General features: G+C 63.9%; 1 protein-coding gene across 3 annotated transcripts; it reads right to left on the bottom strand.

The window, feature by feature from the left end:
* Positions 1-1,061: 1,061 nt before the first annotated feature.
* Positions 1,062-15,275, bottom strand: ZBTB7B (zinc finger and BTB domain containing 7B). Of its 3 annotated transcripts, none has more exons than XM_054711513.1 (4): positions 15,236-15,275; positions 14,980-15,080; positions 2,025-3,181; positions 1,062-1,667 (listed from the first exon to the last, which is right to left on the bottom strand). In XM_054711513.1, the coding sequence occupies exons 3-4, from the start codon at positions 3,173-3,175 to the stop codon at positions 1,202-1,204; spliced, it is 1,617 nt and encodes a 538-aa protein (XP_054567488.1). In that variant the 5' UTR covers positions 3,176-3,181; positions 14,980-15,080; positions 15,236-15,275; the 3' UTR covers positions 1,062-1,201. The 3 variants fall into 3 exon arrangements, with proteins under 3 accessions (XP_054567488.1, XP_054567489.1, XP_027987269.2); XM_054711514.1 differs by having other exon boundaries at positions 15,253-15,269; XM_028131468.2 differs by lacking the exons at positions 14,980-15,080; positions 15,236-15,275 and adding an exon at positions 8,955-9,370.
* Between the last annotated feature and the right edge of the window lie 6,416 nt (positions 15,276-21,691).

Genomic DNA, 21,691 nt, shown 5'->3' with positions numbered 1-21,691 from the left:
GCGGGCTCGATCTTCCGAGAGCCTGGCTGGCAAGGTTCCGGGAAACGGACCCCTTTCCCACAGCTCCGCAGCCCCCGTTCCCGGGGGCCCAGCGCGGAGTTATCGCGGCCTCCGTAAAGGGGACCGGCGCGCCAGCCGGGGGCGGAGGTGAGGAGGCCCAGTGGCCGCTGGGGGCGCCCGCCCGCGAGGGGCACGGCCGCCAGGTGGCGCCGGCGGGCCCGCTCTCCGCGCGGCTCCCCCAACCCCTCGCCCGGCCCACACCCAGCGCCGCGCCAGCCCGGGGGCGGCGTGAGTCAGGGGCGGCAGCGGCCCGCACCTGGGCGGGGAGGAGGTGGGGAGGAGAGGAGGGGAGGACACAGCCCGGCCCGCCCTGCCCTCTGGCCCCGGGGAGGGAGCGGCGGGAACAAGACATTCCCTGCCCGGGGACGCGGGAGGGGAGGGGAGGACTGAGCAGAACTGCGGAGCAGCACCCCTGGCTGGGCGGGGCCCCTCCCGCTGCCCCCAGGGGCAGGCGAGCCAATCGGGCCACCCCGCCCCCTTCTTCTCCAGGACCCCATGACTCAGCGCTGGGAGCTGGGCGGAGGGGGACTGGGATGGCTCCTTCCTTACAGGCCCAGGCCCCCCCTCCCCCGGTCGGTCATTCAAGCTTCTACCTTGCTTTCCCCCACCTACCCTCCTTTTGCCGCCCCCCCCCCCGCCCCCTTGCACTGCCAGGAAAAGGGAACAGAAACCAGGAAGGAGGGGTCTAGGAAGGGAGGGGCTGTCCTTCACCCCCTTACACAGCCAAAGCCCCAAGGGGCATGGGGGCAGGGCAAGGCTTTGGTCCCAAGCCTCCCACCCCCTAGAAACCCGCATAGCCGAAGAGGGACCCCACAAATCAGAAATACATTATTGCTTCTACTCCCCAGGCACAGCTGGAGACAGGGACCCCACCTTTACAACAGAGCTGTAACTATATACATAATATCATATGGATCACTCCTTGGGAGATCACCCCAATCTGGGGAGCCTTTGCCCCCAAAACCTTCTCAGCTTGGAACTGGAATAAGGGCTCTGGGGGGGGGGGGGGGGGGAAGGGGATGATTTCTGATGCCAGGGAGGTTCAGTGCTCGGACCCCAGCTCTTGTCTGTCCTGCAGGCTCCCACTGCTTGGCATGGGTGGCCCCGCTTGTGCCGCTCCAGCCTGGCCACGCCTCCCTCTTTAAGAGGACTCCATGGCGCCTTCGGCCTGCGGAGTGGCCGGTGCCCCCTCCTCCTCGTCGTCATCAGGGGGCCCTGGAGTGGAGGCCGGGGGCCCAGTGGGGGCGGACTGCTCCCAGAATCGAGACAGAGAGAGGCGGAAGGTGTCCAAGTGGCCATTGGAGAGGTCGAGGCCGGCGGCGGACGGCGTGGTGGCCGAGGGCGGTGGGTAGTGGGGCGGTGCATCGTCCTTGCGGCGCCGCCGGGTGCGCACCTCCAGGCAGTTCTGGCCCTTGAGGTGGCGCTGCAGGTGGTCCTCCTTGGCGAAAGCCTTGTGGCACAGGTGGCACTCGTAGGGCCGGTCCCCCGTGTGCAGGTGCATGTGGTTCTTGAGGTCGTAGCTGTGCAGGAAGCGGGCTGGGCAGTGCGGGCACGAGTAGGGGCGCTCTCCAGTGTGCTTCCGCATGTGGATCTTCAACTTGTCATTCCTGGCGCGGGCAGGGGTGAGGAGAGAGGGGTCTGCTCAGGATGGGGTCTTGGCCCGATCCCCAGACCTTGTCCCACTCCCACCCCTCATCCTTTGCTTCCCCAGAATACCCCTGCCGACTCCGTCTCAGCCTGGCTGGGCCCAGCCACCCCATCTTTCAGGCCCCACACCCATCCCTCTTGACTCCCTTTTGCCTGGTCTTCCTACCCTGGTCTCTCTCCTCATCCTGGTAACCCCCACCCCCACCCCCACCCCGACCCTCCAGGATCACCCACTTCCCCACTTCAGGTCCCATAACGCCTTTCTCCCGCCCCCCACGGCATGGCCCCTGCTGGACCCTCTCCCCACGGGTGCTCACCGGGTGAAACGGACGCCGCAGACCTCACAGGCAAAGGGCTTCTCGCCCGTGTGGGTCCTCATGTGGCGTGGCAGTTTGCCGGCCCCGTGGATGATCTTGTGGCAGACGGGGCACTCCTGGGGCATCTGGGAGCGGCGTTTGCGCACCCCCAGCTTGTCTTGGCCGTCCAGGCCCGGAGCCAGGGCGTCCTGGTGCAGGGAGCTGAGGTAGGCCATCAGGTCAGGATCAATGGCATCCTCATCCGAGCCCAGCTCCTCCGGGGAGAGCGGGGGCCCACTGACCTGTGCCAGCCTGTAGGCCGGGGGGTACACCAGCTCCTCCTCCTCTTCCTCTCCTTCAAAGGGCTCATAGTTCAGGGGCCCCTCCGGGGGTGAGGCCGTCCCTGTGGGAGGGCTGTAACCGTCTCCCAGCCCACTGCCCCCACTGCTGCCCACTCTGCCTGCCACCTCCTCCTCCTCATAGGTCAGAGGATGGGTGGGTACTGCGGGCACCTCCGGTACCAGGTGGTTCGCCCGGGTCCCCTTGGTCTGCAGGAAAGCTTTTCGGGGCTTGCGGCTACGGCGGGCAACAGGCCGAGCGGGTGGCGGCGGAGGCGCCTGTGGGGGGCTGTCTTCACCGTTGGGGACTCCCGAGGCGGAGGCCGTGGCCGTGGCAAAGGCCTCCAGGTACTGGCGGGCTCGCTCGCAGTCGTCCTCGTCAGGGCTAGGCGCTTCCAGCCCGCTGCCCTGCAGGATCTCCATGCAGGCGGCGATGACACAGGGGATCTCCAGCAGCTGGGCGGCCTGCAGCACGGCCGGCATGTTGGCGCTGCTGGTGGTCAGCGTGGCCGTGTAGGCAAACTCGAGCAGGGCTCCCAGAGCCTCGGGCCCCACGAAGTCCAGCTCGCACACACCGGCCCCGGCGCCCCCGGCGGCTGTCCCGCCGCCACCCCCGGCCCCCGTGCCGGCGCCGCCGCCCTCCGTGAAGAGCTTCTTGAAGTAGTGGCTGCAGGCAGCCAGCACGGCCCGGTGGGTCCGGTATTCAAGGCCCTGCGTCCGGATGGTGAGGTCGCACAGGTGGCCCAGCTGGCGCTGCTCGTTGAGGCAGCTCAGGAGCTCGCTGCTGTGGTCGGGGAACGGAATCCCAATGAGGTCGTCCTCGGGGCTCCCCATCTTCTCCTGCAGGGTCAAGCAGAGGGCAGGTTACGAGCGCTCAGCCCTGCAAGGGGACCCCGGGATGGAGACCCGACCTCAGCCAAGGCTTATGGGCGGGTACTCCGTGCCAGACACCCACCCTGGAAAGCACTTTCCACTCCTTTCCTCTCCCACAACCCCTGGAGGGACAATGGTCCATTTCACAGACAAGGAGCCTGAGGCACAGGCAGGGGAAGTGACCGTCCAAGTTAAGCAGGACAAGGTTCAAGCAGAGGCAGAGGCCCCGGGGTCTGTGGTCCCTGCTGTTCAGCCTCTGTGAGAGCGGGCGCCCTGACTTTCTGGCCCCTGCCTGGGACCCATCCGCCTCCCCGGCCCTTGGAAAGAGCGCCGGCCTGCGAGAGAGGGGGCCTGGGGCCTGATTCAGGCTCCATGAAGAACTGGCCGAAGGACGCCGGGTGGCTATGGCGCCGGCCTCAGTCCTCCGAAAAGGGGGCTAACAGTCTGTGAGGGAGCCTTCCAACAGCCGGGAGGGATTCACATCGGGCCACGGTCTGCCGGAGGCCCGTCGTCAGTTGTTTTAACTGGTTATCTCCCTGAAGCAGGAGTGGGCAACCTTTTCTCTGCCAAGGGCCATTTGGATGTTTATAACATCATTCTCAGGCCACACAAAATGATCAACTTAAAAATCAGCCTGCTGCATTTGGTCAAACACTTAATTAAACTCACCCCTCATGCCTTGGTAGGGCCAGACCCAAGGATTTTGCAGGCCGTACGCGGCCCGAGGGCCGGAGGTTCCCCGCCCTGCCCTAAAGCATTTGGTGTACAGTAAAACACCGTGCAAACGGAGAGGCAGCTTCCCAGCACCCTCTCCCTCTTCCCCTCCCCCTCCACTCAAAATGCATCTCCCCTTCTATGTCCCCTCTTCTAAAGGCCAAAAGGGAAACAGCTCCCAGCATCCCGTGCTCCCGCCCCCCCCCCCCACCCACACACACACACATCCTTCCCTCCCCCATGGGGCCAAGGAGCAGCAGTGCTTTGCTGGGGTGTCGCGCTGGCTCGGGTGCTTCCTGCCCTGCAGATAAGCATCGTCCCCGCCCCTCCCCCACTGCCAATAGGCCAAGTTCCAGTCCCACCCCTCTCCACCTCTGCTACCACCACCACCATCACCACCACCTCTCCCGCTCCATCCCGGCCAGTCAGGAGAGCCTCCCCCCATCTAGAGGGCCGTGGCCCAGCCTCTAGGCTTCCCCCCACCCGCCATGGCCTCAGAGGAGGGTAAGCTGACAGCAGTCCCAAGGCTGGTGCAGGCAGGGGAAGGGGCGGCGGAGAGGCTGGCCTGGAAGCGTGGTGATCTGCTGCTCCAGGTCGTGGCTCTTCGGCTGCCGGCTTGCGGAATGAGCTTGGGCAAGTCATTTCTCCCCGCGCTTTAATCTCCTTAGCTCCACAAGGAGGGGGTGGGAGTGGAAGCCCCGAGGGCTCAGCCCTTTAGCCCTGACATTAAGTGGATCTGGAGCAACTGAAGGCAGAGTCGGGGCCTGGAGAGAGCTGGGCTCTGGAGTCAGCCAGGCCCGAGTTTGAATCCTCACTCTGCACTGATTAGCTCTGTGACCTTCAACAAGTGATCTCATCTCTGCATCTCCTTCCTCATCTACAAGCGGACTCCTAGGATGGTGGTGACTCGGGTGAAGGAGCCCAAGTGTGGCACCGTGCCTGACACACAGCGCAGGGGCTCGTAAAGGCTCTGGCCTTGGGAGGGAGAAGCCGGGCCTCGCCTGAGGGCAGATTCCACTGCACCGACGGCCTCCGCTGGGAAAACTACTTGGAGACAGATCTGCCTCCCTCCCTCCGTCACCCCCGGGGAGTCAAGTTACCACCAGCGACATGACCTTGGACAAGTCACTTCCTTTCCCGAGGAGGCCTGTTTCCTCGGCTGTGACACGAAGGGCTTACCTAGACCATCCCGAGGACGAGTCCCCCTGACATGTCCTTAGTGTTTCCCATGTCACTCCCCATAGCCGCTCAGCCCGGGCCAGGGATAGGGAAAGGTATGTGGGGGGAGGAGCTGGTGGAGTCAAGGGCCGCACGTTTCCTCTTTAAGACATAAGAACCGCATTGTCTGTGCCTGCCTCCCTGCCTGGCACCTGCATGGCGATGCCAACGCTGCACAGAAGCTGTGAGTGAGTAGCACCCACGTGTCTACCTTGGCTTCTGAGCCACATCTAAGTGGCCTTAGAACAGTCAACCCGTTCCCACCTTAAATCCCCAAATCACTTCTCTCCCTGGGGGCCAAACGGTGTGGGCGCTCTCCCAGTTCCCTGCGGTTCTCCTGCCTGTACATTACAAACAGCACCTGCGACCAACGGCTCCAGGACTCAGGAACAAACAAAAACCCAGTGGGCAGCGGCAGCGGCGGCAGCGGTGGCCACCCTCCTGGGCCCAAGCAGATCCTGTCCTTCCAGAGGGGGATGGGTGTGGCGTCCTCCTTGTCCATTGGCCAGGAGCTGGACACCCACAGGCACGTGGCTCATCCCATCCCGCTCCCTCCCTCCCCACCCCACCCCACCCCACCCATTCCTGCTGCTAAGCCCGCCTCCTTTCTCCCACCCCGGGGCCAGTCTCCATGGCAGCTCGGTGTGGTGGGGGCACTGACTGGCTGACCCTGCTGTCAGGTCAGAAGCTCAGGCTGGTACACTATACGATTTGCACCAGGCTTGGGCCAGGGTGGGTATTTAACCCCTTAGGCCCAGCTCCAATGCCCATGCCACCAGGTAGCAATGAAGGAGGGAAGAGGCAGAGAGGACACCAGACACACATGGGAAGGGCAGGTATTCATAGGGTTCTCTAGCTTCTGGGAAACTCCCCCAGCCCTTACCCAGGGCTCTGGCATCCATGCCAACTTAGGTGCCACCTGGAACTATGCTGGTGCCAACCAGGCCAAGGGGGCACTCCTAGCCCCATCATCTGGGAGGGGTAGATGGGGTGGAGGCCTCCCCCTTCTTTCTGCCAGGGTGGGGCACTGGTGCCAGGATGCCCACCCCACCTTGGGCACCCTTCCCACCTCTGCATCCCAGAGGGCCCAGCCCCCTGACGCCCCATGAGGGCGGCCCATCCCCACCCAGCCTGGCATGCCCCCTCTTGCTAAGACCTTGTGGGCATGGGCGTGTGGTGGTTGGGGGGGCAGCTGTGCCAGGGAACCAGGCGAGGTCTGTTTGGTCTGTTTGCCTGGTAGGGGGAAGAACTGGGGGCCCCGCCCCATCACTCCCCCCTCTACTGCCACCCCCCCAGGCTCCCCTCACTGTCAGGCCTGCTAGACCGGCCAAGCCAGTGGGCAGCTCTCTTGAAACTGGGCCCTGAGTCAAGCCTGCCCCATCACTGGTGGGGGGAAGACTTTGGGGTAAGAAAGGTAGGAACCCTATCACCTACCCCTCAGTGCCCAAGGGCAGCTGCCAGGGCGTGCCCACCACCAGGAACCAAAAGGCAGAGGGCCGTGGAGAGGAACAGGGCTTGGGAAGGAAAGGAGGCCAGCACTCTTTCCAGGGCTGACCTCAGGCAGTGTCCAGTGCAGGGATGGGGGCACCAGGGCCAACAGTGTTGGCTCCAGCCAGCTGAAGCGCTGGGCTCCGAGGCCCCGAGCAGGGCAGCTGAGTAACGCTGGCCCCCCTTCCCCACACCCTGGGGATTAGGGGAGTGAGGCTTAGTGTGGGGGGCAGCAGGCGGAACCAGGATTAGCGGCGGAGAAAATAGATATGGGCCCGAGACACAGGCACACAGACCCCCCCCTCCACGGGCTCCAAGGCCCCCACCTCCAGGCTCTGCCGGGGAGCCCGAAGGAGCGGGTCAGGCCTCTCCAGGTGCAGCGGCTGGCGGTGAGACGGCATGAGGACCAGGCTGTGACATCCTCCTGTCAGGGGCGATGGGGAGACCCCCGGCTCTTCCCGGGGCCTGGGCACCTTGGCCAGCCCCCCGCCCCCGCCCCCTTACTTCTTTCTCCTTGCCATCCCTCCACTCCCACCCCAACTCCAGCCTCGGGTTCTCTTCCTGTTTTTTTTTGTTTTTTTTTTAAGCTAAGTTTGCACGAAGCCAAGGGCTCTGGCCTGCGGCTGGACCAGGGGGTTGGGGAAATAGGACAGCCAGTCCAAAGTCCTCAGGGACCCAGGAATCCCAGTTCCCTCAGCATCTCCCACCCCTTCCCAGGGCCTCTGGGGCCCAGGGCCGAAGCCATCTGGACCGCCTCGTTGGGAAGGCGGGGTGAGGGACTGAGGTGAGTCCCCCCGATGGGTTCGAAGGGCTTCGAAGGGAAGGCGCCCTGCCCGGGGACGCCCGAGGCGTTGATGGAGCCCTTCTTTCGCCACCCTAGCCCCTCCAAAGCGAGTGCACGTCTTCCCCATCCCCCATATGCTGCTTCCCCCTCCTAACCTCACCACCCCCAGCACTCACACTTCCTGGGGGCCTAGGCGGGGAAGGGAGACCGCAAGCCACGAAGGGGGAAGGAGGCAAGGGGAGCCGGCTGCTTCCCGGTGCTGTTGGGGTTAAGCTTCTCCTCCCTCAAAATCCCCAATTCCTGGTGCTTCAGCTCCTGACAGAGGGAGACCTCAGCGCTCACGCACATGGTCTCTCCCAGGTCACCAGCCCTAGCCCACCGCTCCTCAGCCTGCATCAGGGGACTATGAGGAAGATAAAAGATGGCGGAGGGAGGAATGAGGGTCCCTCCCTCTTCCCCACTTTACCTTGGGGGACCCCTGCCCATCAGCGACTCTCCGCTCGGGGCCCCTTGTCTTGGCTTCCTGTTCTGTCCCCAGGTGCCTTCTCCGACCCTTGTCCTCTCTCCGCCACGCATTCTGTCTTCCCTCAGCCCTTGCCCGGCTCCTGCCTCCACTGCCACCTGTGTCCGGAGGCCTCTCCCTTTCCCGCCCCGTCCCCTCTCTCAGGTCTCTCCCACTTTCTCTATGTCGCCCTCCTCCAAGGGTCTCCCCTCTCCTCCCCGAGGCACGCTCAGCAGAGAGAGGGACCGAGGAATTCAACCAAGGAGCCTGGCCTGCCCCCCAAGGCCTGGTTTTGCCACGGGGTGGCCACGTTAGGGCACCCATGCCTCCCTTCTGAATGAAGCACAGGACCAAAATTGGGGGGCCAGTTGGGGAGCATGGGTGGGGGGGGTACAGTGAAAGCGGATGTGGGGCGGCGGGGAGGACAACCTAGGCTTCTCTGCCCGTCAGAGTTTCCAGCCCTGAAGCTGCTGGACTTTCCCCAGAGGGTGCCCACCCTGAGCCAGGCAACTGCCCTGGGGCAGACCGTAGCCATCAGGGTTCCCAGCAGGGTCCGCCTGAGATTGCCAGCTCCTCTTAGGGCCCGAGGAGATGGCACAAGGTGCCAGGGTCTGCCCTGTGCCCACCCCCTCCCCCCAGCCTAGTGTCTCTGGCTGGGTAACTGAGCCGGCTGGTAATCGCACACCCGCCAAGCCGACAGCAGAAACCTGAGCCCCCCAGCCCCAGAGGACACCCCAGCTCGATCCCCGGAGCCCGGCTCCCTGCCAGCCTGTCCGACCTCCTGTCCTGGCGCGGCACAGCAATCCCGGGCTCCTGTGGGCCCCTTCTTTGGCTCTGCCGTGCCCCTGGGTCCCCCGGACACGGAAGCCTCCCCATGCTCCAGCTCCTCGGAACCTCAGCTCCCTAACCCCCAGAGAAGTTTGGACACCCTCTCCCAAACCTGTTTTTCAGTCCCTCTCTGACCCTTGTCCAATTCTAGGCCTCCAAGCCTCCCCGAGGGCCTGATCTCCCAAGCCAGCGTGGGGCCTACTCACCTGAACGCTGAGGGGCCTTGTCGGCAACTCCTCTTGGCCCCTGGGGGGAGCAGGTTGGGAGGGGTGGGGGAGGGCCTGGCAGGGGGGCAGGTAGGGTGGCTGTTCCCCGCTCCAGCTCCCTCCTTCAAAAGGGCCGCCCACGACCTGGTCCAGCCCCTCCCCCCTACAGCCTTAACTCTCTGGGTGCTACCCCCCTCCCCCCAGCTTGGAGGGAGGGGTTACCAGAGGGCTGGTCGCGTGGGAGAGGGCCTAGAGCCTCTGCCTGTGGTGCCCGAAGCCCCAGCTGTACCCACCCCCGCCTGCCCTTAGTCCTGAAAGGGGAAAAAGGTGAGCAGGAGGAAAGGTAGGAGCCAGGACAGTCCAGGAGGACAGAGGTGAAGAGGAGCAGTGGGAGAGGCTGCTGGAGGTGGGACCGGGAGAAGGAAGAAGGGAGGGGAGGGGACAGGAGGTGGCTGTGGCTAGAAGAGGGAGGAGGGGAAGCTTGGACGGTCAGTGCCCGGGGTGACAGGTGCCCAGGCCCCAGCCCCTCGGGGCATGTGGTGTGCTAGGGGACCCCCAGGAGGCCCTCCCGACCCCAGGAGGGCCCTCAGCCCCCCTGGGAGGTGGCCGGATTCCCTCCACCCTATACTGGGCTGGGGCCCTTAGGGGCTGGGCAAGGCAGCACCCCGCCCTCCCCATGCCTCACCCCAAACCCACTCACATACCACAGTTCCTTGCTCGGGCGCCAGCCCCTGCCAACCAGGCCAGGGGGCAGCACTTGTGCCAGCCCCCAATGGCCGGGGGGACCCCGGGGAGAGAGCTGGCCGGTGGGAGGTGGACAGATGGGGGGAGCTGTGGGCACCGAAAGAGGAAGGAGCTGAGAGGGGGCATCTGCTGGGAAGGGCGCCTAGCCCCACCCCTTGCGCAAGCAAGCTGCTGCCACCCTGGCCGGTTGGGTGGGACCCGCCTGGGCCTGAGGGGCAGCTCAGGAGGGCTCTGCGCCCAGACCTGGGTGGGCCACAAAGTCCCACTTAAACAGCTCCCGTGGTCTCCTATTCCCCCAACGAGGGGCACCCTCCTGTCCCCCACACGCTAGGCCACCCCAAGTCCTGTGGGGCTGGGGGGACCGCAGAAATGCCCCCCAAAATGTCCCTTCCCCTTTCCCCCCAACAGCTGCTGGCTCAATGCCGCTGGCCTGCTGCCCCTCACCAGCTCCCGTCCCGGTTGGCACCTACCCACCAGGATGCTGGCAGTCGTGCCCTCTCTCCCTCCTACCCCCCTGCTCCCAGCGCCCCATGCCAACTGTGGGCCTGGGGTGGGGGAGGGTCACCCCGTGCCTTGGTGCCAGCCAGGCGGGCCCAGGCCCCTCGGTCCTACAGATAAGACCCAAGACCCTGTTCTCAAACAACCTCGAGGCAGCACACGGGTCAGGCCCGCAGAGAGCCCGGAGGACAGCCTGGTGAACAGTTACTGAAGGCTCCACTCCCCAAGGTCTCTCCCTGCCACCAGGCGCCAGGCTCCCGGCATGCCCCCTGCTCAAGCATTTGCCTGGGCACCAAAGTCCCTGCAATTCCTGAGCGCCTTAATGCCAGAAACCTAAGAGGGAGTGGGGTGGGGCTGCTGTCTGCCCTTTGATCCCCATAAAGGAGGGAACCAGCCTAGAGGGCAGGGGATAGGGAGGGAGTCCCATGGGGCCCCTCCATTTCACCCCTGCCAGGGGCAGCAGGGCAGGGTGTGGGCATCTCTTGGGTGGAGTCCTAAGGTGACAATGAGTCGCATGTCTCGGCAGGGGAGGTGGACGTCAATCATGGGAACATGGTGTCAAAGGGGAATAGGATGAGAATCAGGGAGGGGGAATGCAGAGGGTACCCATGTCCCAATTCATCCCAATCCTGGCATTTATTTCCATCCAGACACATTTCCAGATTTAACCAAATTGAGAGACCAAGGACTACAACTCCCAGTATGCACTACAGTTGTTTTGCATATACCTTGGGAGTTGTAGTTCCCTTGAGAAGCCCTGTGCTCTTTCTTCTAGTCCCCAGAGTCCTGCTGATGGGTGGGGAGGGCGGAGCAGAAGGCCTGGTCAGTCACTAATCTCCAAGGGGGCTGTGTTTAGGAGAGATAAAAGGCTGGGAGGTCCATGATGGGGGGAGAGAACCCCTGCTCCCAGGCAAAGGGGGAGGAAAGGAGGAAGGAAGGAAGAGAGGATGTCTGTTGAAAGGGGCATATGGGTGGGGAGGAGTGGGAGGGGGGCAGTGGAAACAGGAAGGAAACCAAAGCCAGAGACATGAGGTCGAAAGCAAGGCTTGGTGGAGCCCCACTCCGAGGCCTGGCAGGGACTGGGAAGGCATTTCCCCGTGCCGGTCTGGTGGCCTGGGGAGGCGTAAGGGGAATTAGTAATGTCAAGTGATGGCAGACTGGTGTGTTCGAAGGGGGGGTCGGTGGCTGAGTGTGCCTGTCACCAGCGCTTTTCTGTTTGGGGGACCCTAACCCCTGGATCTGGCACAGGTATTTGGTGGCTGGGAAGCTCTGAAGGCTGATTTGGCTCTGGAATACTAACAGGCCGAGAAAGGGGCCGGGGGACAGAGGGGACAGGCCCGAGGGGCATTCGGCGGAGTGAGGTATGTGTGGGACAGGCCCAGGTGTGAGGTCAAGGACTCGTGCTGGCAAATGAGGATGCTATCCCCAGGGCCGGTCCCTCAGGGCCGAGGCCATGGCCGCTGGGAGGCTGCATGGAGGAGAGGGCTGAGATGCCACGGCCGCCGGCCTCCCACCCACCTGGAGGGCGAAGAGGCAGCCCTCTCACCTCCCTGCGGTCTCTGCTAAGGGGAGTTCCGCCTGTGCCGGGAGGCCTGTGAGCATTCCCGGTGGGAGCTCAGGGGCCAGGTGGCAGCGGGGTGGCTTTCCTTAGTGGGAGCGGAGGTCAGAAGTGGGCAGAGGCTCTGCTGAGACCACTTTGCTTGGCTCCTCGAGGCTCTAGGACAAACGCTTCCAGGCCCCAGCCAAGACTCGCCAAGACCCGGGCCTGGCTGGGTGGGGGTGGGGGTCCTTCATGCCCTTCCGAAGCCCTTGATGGTGGACTACAGTAGTCCTAACCCCTTCCCCCCAGTCCCCCAGGCCCGCCTTGGCGCCTGGCCGCCTGTGTGTTGGCAGGACTGGGGGTGGGGGGGCGGCGAGGCAACTTCAAACTGTCCGGGCAAAACGTCAAGTTTACTCACGAGTTTACTCAGCAGAAGGAGGGGGAAGAGGCCAGGGCAGGCACACCCCATGCCAGGGTCCTATCTGTCCCCACCTTCCTCCCTCACCCTCCTCTTCAGCCCGAGGCCAACACAGGCATGGGCTCCAAGGCCTGGTGGCGGGGCAGCCCTAACTCTCAGAAGGTCAGGGAGCCAAGCACGCCAGAGGCAGGAGGCCCTATAGCAGGCCGGAGGCTCCCATCAGAGGGCAGTGCCCTGCCTGGACTCCCTTCGCGGCCCATCCGGGGCCTCGGCGCTGGGCTGGAATTGGGTCTCTTGGACACCACGCAGGAAGCAGCACCAGGCCAGGCCTCCTCTACCTGAGCAGTCCCCTAGGCAGTGACCTCTGACCCCCGATGCCCAGTCCTTGGCTGTGCCTCAGGCAGCATAATGCCATCTGGGCAGCCATAGAATCAGGGGCTGCTGCTTTCAGCCTTCGCTTGGAATGGGGGGCTAGCACCCCATATGACCTACTTCCCTTTCCGCTCCACCTGCTTTCATTCTCTGCTTCTCTGCCCCAGCCATGACTGTCCCCTCAGAGGCACCCGGTCCCCCATGCCCGTGCTCGCCGGGCCCCCCTCCCCCACCCTTCCCCAGGGTGCCAAGTGCAAGCACACAAAGGGCCCGATGGTGCATTGTTAGCCCAGCCCCCGCTGCCCGCCGCGCCCTCCTGGGGCAGGCACTAGGCCAAGGAGGAGTTGAAGGCCCTGGGTGCCAGGGGGCACCACAGGGAAGGGGGAAGAGGTCAGCACCTGTCTCCCAGACCCTGGGGTGCACATCAGCCAGAGCCCAGCAGTGATGAGAGCGCCTCGTTAGAGCAGGCCTCTCTCCGTGACACCTGAGCCCAGTGGGCACTGCCTTCTTTCTTCCCCAGAGCCCCTTTCCGGTGGCATTAACCCCTTCCTGACCCCTGTGCTAAGGCTGGGGGAGGTGTGGTACCCAAGGGAGGGGACAGTGTCTGGGGGTGCCAGCCGGCTGCATGGTGCCCACAGCAACCATGTAACAGAGGCACGCTGGGGGAGCTGGGTCCCCGGGGCCAGGGAGAGGAGGCATTGGCAGAGATTTCTTCTTGTTTCATCAGCTGCCCCAGAGGGACCCCCCTGCCCTTCTCAGTCACCAATAGGGAGGAGCACTAACTGCCACCCAAACTCGGTCACAAATATGTCCCTCTCCAGACCCGCACAACCCTCCCTGTGCCCACTCTCCACTCCCAACCTGATGCCCACTCCATGCCAGTTCTCCCAGCAGTGCCAGGCAGGTACAGGGGTGACCAAACCAGTTGGTGTGTGTGTGGTGGTGGTGGTGGGGGGGAGCAGGAGGCAACCCCATAATCCTCCAGGCCTCACCCCCCACACACATACATCCTCAGGGAACAGCGAGTTCCTATCCTGGTTTAACCCCTCGCTGCCCAATCTGGCTCCCCCTGCCTCTGATGCACGGCCTCCCTCCTCCAGAAATAAGTTGGGGGAAGGGGAAATAGCTGCGCTGACTCATTCCCATTCTCAGCTGCAGCTGAGGGTCTCTACGGCATCGGGGTGGGGGTCAATTCAAGAATGCCCTCCACCTGGCCCGGAAGCCAGGACAGCCTGCTGGTCTCCCCCTCTCCCCAGCACCCACTTCCGGTGTCCCAAACTAGGTCAGCAGCGCTCGTTTCCTGTGGGTCAGCTAGCACCAGCTCCTCTGCCCCTCCCCTGCTCCGGACCCAGGCTCCCCCCTCCCAGGGCGCCCCGAGGTCTCACCACGTCTCAGCCGCCCTTTGATACGTGGGGGTTGTGCGGGGCGGGGGGCAGGGACCCGCCCTCTCTCCAAACACCGGCTGGGCCGGGGCGCCCGGGCAGGCACGTGTCCGGGCACAACCCGCTGCCCACGCCGCCCCCCCCACTCCGGCCCCCCCTGCTCTGGCCGGGACACGTCGCTCGCTGACTTGGGGTGGGGTGGGAGGAGAGAAAGCTGGAAATGGGAAGCGGCGCCCCCCACCCCGGGCAGCCCGCTCCCGGCGGCGCTCCCTGTGGGCTCCACCACGCAGTAGCGACCCCCACTCTAGGGAGGGCAGGTGCGCCGGGCCGGCGGGGTGCGAGCCTCGGAACCCTCCCTCGTCACCCACCCTCGCTCCGGGGTCTAGGGGCCTGAGCCGGCTTTGAAAGGTGGCGGCGGGACTGCAGCCTGAGGAAGGGGACGGAATGGGGGGCGGCGGAGAGAGGGGTCGCTCCCTGTCGCTCGGGGGTTGTCGCCGAGCCCCACTCCCGGGCCGAGAGCGCGGCTCTGGACGCGCAAGAAACCGAATAGTCTGGCTGGTAACTTTCCCCGGGCCGCCGCTCGCCGGCGCTGCCCCCACCCCGCATGCAACTGGCCCGGGGCCAGCCCACAGCGCCAGGGGGCGCGGGGGGCGGGGAGCGTGTTGTCCTAGTTAGAGTCCGTCAGCGTTTCCATTCCCTCCGCCCCGGCGGGTCGGGGGTCTCCCCCTCAAGTCGCGAGGGAGACGGGGGGCGCGCTCAGCGCCGCCTCGCCCTCTCGGCATCCCGGAGCCGCCAGTCTGTCTGATCCCTGAAGTGCAGAGAAAGTTTCTGGGGACCCTCCGCCCCGGTTGGGAGCGGCCGTAGTTCCTTCTCTACCTTTCCTCCCAGTTAAAACCAATTCCAAAGAGCCGAGGTACTGGGAAGGCGCCGGGAAGGGGAGTGGTGGGAATCTAGGCTGCATGCGTGTGCGTGTGGGGGGGGGGGTCCCACTTACAGGACAGACGAAGGACACTGCAGTAGTTTGGAATCTGGGGGACCCCGAACCGCGAGACAAAAGTGGGGTGCACTCACCTCTCCGCCGCTGGGACCGCTGGCTGGAGCTGCCGAGGCACCGTGTGTGGGGAGAAGCGCGTCCCCCGCCAGGCCCGGGGGCTTGGGGCCCTGCTCCGGTCCTGGTCAGAAGGCCGCGGTCAGTCGCTCGCCGCTCTCTGCTGGGGGGCTCCTCCTCCGCAGCCCTCTGCCTCCTCCTGCCGCCCGCCCCCCCCTCGGTCGCGAGAACCGTACATTCACCTGGCTCCCACCCGCCCCCCCTCAGGGCCCGCCTCACCTGTCCTGCTGTCTCACCTGTCCTCCAGCTTGCTTTCCCCCCATCCCTCCCCTCCCTCCCCCCGCCCCCTGCCACCCCCCAAACTCCCCCCCCCAACCCTTAGCAACACCCTCTGTCACTTCCTGGTTTTTCACCCGCCCCCCAGGCCCCCCTCCCTCCACCCAATAAGGACATAAACTTCAACCCCTTGGTCCAGCCAGTCCCTGCAGGGCGCCGATGGGTCCCTCCCTCCTTCGCTCCCTTCCCCCGAGCTCTGACTCTGCTCTCCGAGCCTTTCCCACCCTCCTCTTTTCCCACCCTCTTTCCCCTCTATCTGTCTCCCTTCACCTGCCGCGGTCCCTTTCCCTCTCTCTTTCTCCCTTTCTCTCTCTCCCTCCCCTCTAGCCCCTATCTCTCGCAGTCCACCTTAACGTGAGCTCCGCCCCGGACCCCTATCCAGCCCTCCGCAGCGGCTCCGCCCCTCCCGGGCCCTACACCGCCCCGTCGGCCCATTGGCCTGAACGCCCGCCCATCCCCACTGGGTCCCGCCTTGCGTTCGGCCAGGAACGGGGCGGAGCGGAGGGGCTGGCCTGAAAGCTGGAGGAGGGGAAGGGGCGGGCGGCGCGAGGCGGGGGGGGGGGGGGGGGGGGGAGTAGTGTCCGCAGCGGTCGGGGAAACGAGCACCCCCTTCAAGGGCTCCCACTCCTCCAAGAGGGGTTTTCTGTAGGGTCAGCACCTCGGAAGGGAAGGGTATAAGAGCTTAAAGATAGGCTAGGTGGGGGTGAGGCGGGGACTTAGGGGATTGAGGGGGGTCCCGTGAGGGGCTATAATCAGGTCAGGGCCCCGGGAAGTAGGGGGAGGGGAAGGAAGCCACCAGGCCCTCGGCTCCAGCTCCTACGCCCCATCCCTCCTCCCCCAAAGGGAGCGGGGGAGTAGAGGCTACGAGCACCCTGCGTCCCTCCCCACGCGTGACAGCGCCCCGTGGGGAGGGATCGGCGCCCTGGGCAAGCATCCTCTGCGCTCCAGCCGTTGCCACTGCGGCCTTGGCTTTGTCAGAGGGGAGGAGCAGGGATCGCGAAGATGGGGGGGGGGGGGGAGAGGGGGGAGGAGAGGCTCGCTCCAGCTCCGGGCCTCCAGTCCGCGGCTTCCCGAAATGGATAAACTGAGTCTCTGAGAAGGAGGGACCTCTAGATTGGGATTCTCGGAGAACCAGGTGGGGAGGGGGCTGCCTGGGTATTTTAGGACGTTTGGGTTTGGAGGGGACCAGGATGCGACTTTCAGTGCCCCCCAATGGAGGAAGGTAGCCTGTGAGGGACACTCCCAGCTGGGCCTGCAGTGCTGTGTACCCCAAAGAGCCCCTCACACTAATGTAAAACGGAATCCAATTCGGACACCGCGGGCCAGGTTCTGCTACCCGCGGCCGGCCTGGCCGAACTGGGTGGGACTCGCTTTCTCCTCCCCAACCCCCTCCGCAGGGGGCCTCCCTCCCTTTCCAGCAGGTGGCTCCGCGGGGCACCAGCTCAACCTGTTGGACCACAATGGGCGGTGCCAGTGTGGCCCTGGCCCTCACCCGGGCTGACCCGAGATCCCCGCGCAGGGGAGGGACAGAGTCCCGGTCCCTCCCTCCTCTTTCGGCCGTGACTCAGCCTCGGAGCTGCTGCCGTGTCCCAGCCAGGGGCGGAAAGTGTGAGGCGCCCCTGAGGGCCCAGGCCAAACCAAACAGCCCCCCACCCCAGACATTATCTCACTGGAGAATTAGGGGGGGCTATAGGGAGGAGGGGGCAGCAGCAGGCTTGGGGCGCTCCCGCTAGGGTGGGGCGCTCCCGCTAGGGTAATCCGCTCCGGGTTTTCCTATCGTCCCTGTCCCCCCCCCCCCTTGGGTCCCGAGGCTGGTCACTACTCCGGGTTTTCTTCTCGGCCCCGCCGGTCAGATTCCGGTTGTGGAGGGCCCGGCCCGGCGGGGTCCAGGCCAGGCTTTCCCCCCTCCCTCCTCCAGCCGTCGGGGTCGCCCTAGTCTGGGGCGCGGCTGTGCCAGGGGCGAGGCGGCAGTGCCAGAGGCACCAGTGCCATGGAGAGGGGGCTGCTTGGGGAGGAAGGGGCCTGGCCGAGGGGACGGAGGGCGGGGATGTGTCACCGGGAGGGCAGACCTAGGGACTCCGCGGGCAAGAGCAGGGCGGGCGCCTTGCTGGGCACCAGCCCTTCGGTACAGATAAGCGAACGGCGCCCAGCGCCTCGGGCTCGCCCCGTCCTCATCTCTGCGGGTTGTGTCCGACGTCATGCCGGACCCAGCTTGGATCTTTCGGGGTCGAAACGCCATTCCCCGCTTGATCCCCGACAGTCCTGGGACCTCCAGAGAGTCCCGCAGTGACCCTCCCACGTTTCTCTTCGTCTGGTCCACACATCCCCCTTCCTCGCCCAGAAGTCGGGGGGAGGGGGGAAATCCCGACTTGAAATTCCCGCCTACTCCCCAACTCCGGGCCCTCAACGCCCCCGAACCACGAAGACGGCTGCGGCCGGGAAACGCTGCCGGGGCCGGGCCCTGCCCCCCCCCCCCCCGCCCCCCGACAGCGGGCCGGGCCCCTGGGGCCTCCGCCACCCCCGCCCCGCCCCCGGGCCTGACTGGAACTGGGAACTGGAGGGCAGGTGTTGGGCCTCCTGGGGACCGGGGAGCGTCCCAGATATGCACGTTCTAACTTAAACCTTCAGGCGACCAACTAGATACTAATTGGGGGGGGGGGGGGGGAGCAGCAGGAGGAGGGTAAGTACCCGGAGAATGAAGGGTCTGACCACAGAGAAGGAGGAGGGCCCCGGCTGGAGGCGAACCCTCCCGGGGAGGCCTGCTGCCTGGGCTGCCAGCGGCTGCGAAGCGGAGTGACGGCTGCCGGGCCACGTGCTCAAAGGGCATCCGCAGAGGAACGAGATGCTTAGAGCCGGGAGGGGCGAGGGCTTCTGGCGAGGGGAGGGCCAGGTTCTGCCTGGGGTGGGGGGGGGTGCAGGGGGGTCCTGAGTGAGTGGGTCTGGGGACCTGCTCTGGAATGTGGGGGGGCCGAGCTGTAGGTGGCGCGTCAGTCTGCGCCAGGCGCCCACCTCTTCCCTGCTGCCCCCCTTCCCCCCGCTGCCTCCGCTTCCCTCGAAAAACCCGCCGCCCAGGAAACCGCTGGGGGCGCTCAGACCGCAGCACCCCCAGCTCGCCGCCCCCCGGCGCCCCACCGCGACCGCCCAACCCACCTGAAGGGGCCGTGGCTGCGAGGGTTGCCCCCCTCGCGCCGACTCCCCCCACACCTGCGGGCGGCACTATTTATAACTCGGCGCCTATTCCGCGCCTCCGGGCGGGAGCGGGCTGCCTCGCCATGCTAATCGCCGCCGGGATCTCTGCGCCCCCCAGGGCCGGGGGAGATAAATTTAGCTTCAGGAAGTTCGGGGGAACATTTTCCAAAACTCCACGTCCCAGGGAAGGCGAATCAGAAGCCCTCTGCTCTCAGCCTCCCTCCAGCCAGCCAGCAGGCGGCGCAGGTCCCCAAGTTCCTGGAACCCAGCTGAGAGGCTGGGGCGCTGCCTTGAAGCTGGGAGAGGTAGGGGTGCAGGCGAAATATGGAAGGGTACTGAGGGCTGGAGGTCAGAGCGTCCAGAGAATGGCCGGAAGAATGGGTTTGGGTACGTCCGGAGAGCCTGGAGTACGCAAAGCCTCAGCTGGGAGTAACTGAGAAAGGGGCTGCGACTTCTGCCTTTTGAAGGGGAAATATCTCATATGCAAACGAGATGCAAATAAGAGCCTTTGCCCTGGGGGGTCTGCGCTCTGGAGCTGGTGAAACGACCACCACACACCCCATTCCAACGGCCTAACTGGGAAAATGTGGGACCCTCCCAAGATCATTACTATAATAATCCAGTTCATGGCCTGTGGCTCCTCAGACCACTTCGCTCCGGCCTAACTGGGAAAATGTGGGACCCTCCCAAGATCATTACTATAATAATCCAGTTCATGGCCTGTGGCTCCTCAGACCACTTCGCTCCGGCCTCTCTCCTCCACCTGTCTTTCCTGCACCGCCGACGGCCTTATATCCTAGAGAATCAGCTGGGAATTCTGGTGTCATGCCGCTCCTCCTCCTCAGGCCGGCGTCCTGTGGCCACTGGAGGGTCCCAGGGCGCAGAGGGGTAGTGAGATCTTACCTATCCCGCCCTGTGTTGGCACTCTGCTTCACTTTTCCCCTCCCCCGCCAACCCTCTAGGGAGCTCCTGAGAGCAGTTTGGACACTCAGAACCTGAGCTTACTCTAATTGGAGAGAGCATTGCAGGGAAGGCAGCTGCTGCATCTCCTTTTCCTTCTGGAGGAGTGGGGAGGCGCAGGCCAGGGAAGCATCGCTTGGCCTGTGTGGGTTGGGTGACAATGAGGAAGCCAGGGAAACCATGAACAAGGGGAGCTTAGGTGTGAGTAGAAGCTGGAAAGCATGGAGTGGGTGCAGAATCCGGGGGAGCAGTCCCCTCCACACTTTTGCGTGCCTGGCCCTGCCTCCCAGGCCACCTAGGCCAGTGGTTGGCAAACTCATTAGTCAACAGAGCCAAATATCAACACTACAAGGATTGAAATTTCTTTTGAGAACCAATTTTTTTAAACTTAAACTTCTGCCGAAACCGGTTTGGCTCAGTGGATAGAGCGTTGGTCTGCGGACTGAGGGGTCCCAGGTTCGATTCCGGTCAAGGGCATGTACCTTGGTTGCGGGTACATCCCCAGTGGGGGGTGTGCAGGAGGCAGCTGATCGATGTTTCTCTCTCATCGATGTTTCTAGCTCTCTATCCCTCTCCCTTCCTTTCTTTAAAAAATCAATAAAAAAATATTAAAAAAACAAAAACAAAACTTAAACTTCTTCTAACGCCACTTCTTCACAATAGACTCGCCCAGGCCGTGGTATTTTGTGGAAGAGCCCCACTCAAGGGGCCAAAGAGCCGCATGTGGCTCGCGAGCCGCAGTTTGCCGACCACGGACCTAGGCCATCAGCCCCAGCACCAGTTCCGAAGAGGAAGGCAGGCTAACTGAGAGGAGCCCTGAATTTGAGAGGAGAAAATGTGGGTTCACTAAATGACTACCGGACCCCAGTGTGCTGGGGGTCTAACTTTGGATGGGTCGCCTACGTCTCTGGCCTTGTTTCCTTCACTGTTAAATGGGGTGATTACCTTTGTTCTGTCTACTTGAAAAAAATAAAAAAATCCGTACCCAAGTCTATCTCTCTTGAGGTTTAGAGAGAGGGGGAGAGAGAAACATCCATCAGTTGCCTCCCATTCTCGCCCCAGCCAGGGAAGAAACCCACCATCCAGGTATGTGCCCTGACCAGGAACTGAACCTGAAATCTTTGTGTGTGGGGAACGTTGCTCCAGCCCATTGAGCCACCCAGCCAGGGCCTGCAACGTTTGAGGCGGACTTTCGTAAGGCTCACGCGCTTTGTGGTGTGAAAGGCTCTCAGTCTTTCCACATCCAGGGCTCTTTTCAGCTCGGACACGCTCCTTCGGCCCCTGGACGTCTCTACACTCCCTCAGCTCCTCGCCACAGGCCATCGCCCTGGGCTCTGCCTTCCTCCACCTGCCACTTCCCCGGTGGTCTTGGCCGGGCATCCCTTCCCCCGGCCAAAGCCCTTCCACCCAGAACTCTCAAACCCCAGGGTCCACCTCCCGGCACTGCTCAGCTCGGTGGGAGTGGGGCCAAGAAAGGAAAAGGAGGCAGAAGGCCAGGGAAGGGCTGGCTCTGGCGAGAGAGGGAGCAGGTAATGAGCCCCAGATTCACTTGGGAGGATCAACTCTATGTCCACCTCCACCACTAACCTCTCTGCCTGGATTGCCTCTTCTCACTTATGTGCCCTGGGATGAGGGTGGGGCTCTGAAGGGACCAGCCCAGAGCACAGATCTGTGGGTGCCCAAAGAGGGGGGATGAGCTGCCAGAGATAAGAAATAATCTTGAGTTGGAGAACTATGCTGCCACGAAAAAGAATGGTATATAGTAGGTACTCGATATTTGTTAGGTGAATGAATAGGCAATATATGCATAGACTATCTCTATACTGCTCTCCAAGAAACTGGTAACCATGGTTACCTCCAGGGAGGAGAGCTGAGGGCGGGAGGGTCGGTATAGGAGGGAGTTTTGCCATTTACTATTAGAATCCTTTACTCTAGGCATACAGTACCTTTACAAAAATAAAAATAAAGCAAGGCCAGGGAAAAAGGCGTTAAACTAAGAAGAAGGCTGAGGAAGAGCTGGTGCCTGGGAGTTGGGGGAGGGCGCAATACACCATCTCCAGGCCAGTTCCCCAGGAGAGAAAGAGGGGGGGCAATAACTGGACCCCAAGAGGGGCCAGGGAATGAGGGTAGAGATCCCAGGGACGCTTTGTCCTCTGGCTGGCTCTGAGGTTGTAGGGGACTGTGAATGGGCATGTCCGTACGCATGAGTGAGCGTGAGCAAGACGTCGGAAGTAGTTCATGTGTACCTAC

The sequence above is a fragment of the Eptesicus fuscus genome, chromosome 22 (assembly GCF_027574615.1).
Source record: "Eptesicus fuscus isolate TK198812 chromosome 22, DD_ASM_mEF_20220401, whole genome shotgun sequence".
NCBI lineage: Eukaryota > Metazoa > Chordata > Mammalia > Chiroptera > Vespertilionidae > Eptesicus > Eptesicus fuscus.
The sequence above is the reverse complement of the archived record's forward strand: the minus strand, read 5'-3'. Positions and strand labels throughout refer to the sequence as shown.

Bases quoted from the DNA above. Each gene is read 5' to 3' on its own strand.
- ZBTB7B (XM_054711513.1), bottom strand. From the start codon at position 3,175: ATGGGGAGCCCCGAGGACGACCTCATTGGGATTCCGTTCCCCGACCAC. The intron at 1,668-2,024 runs GTGAGCACCCGT...TGCCCGCGCCAG, and splicing joins TGCGGCGTCCGTTTCACCCG to GAATGACAAGTTGAAGATCC.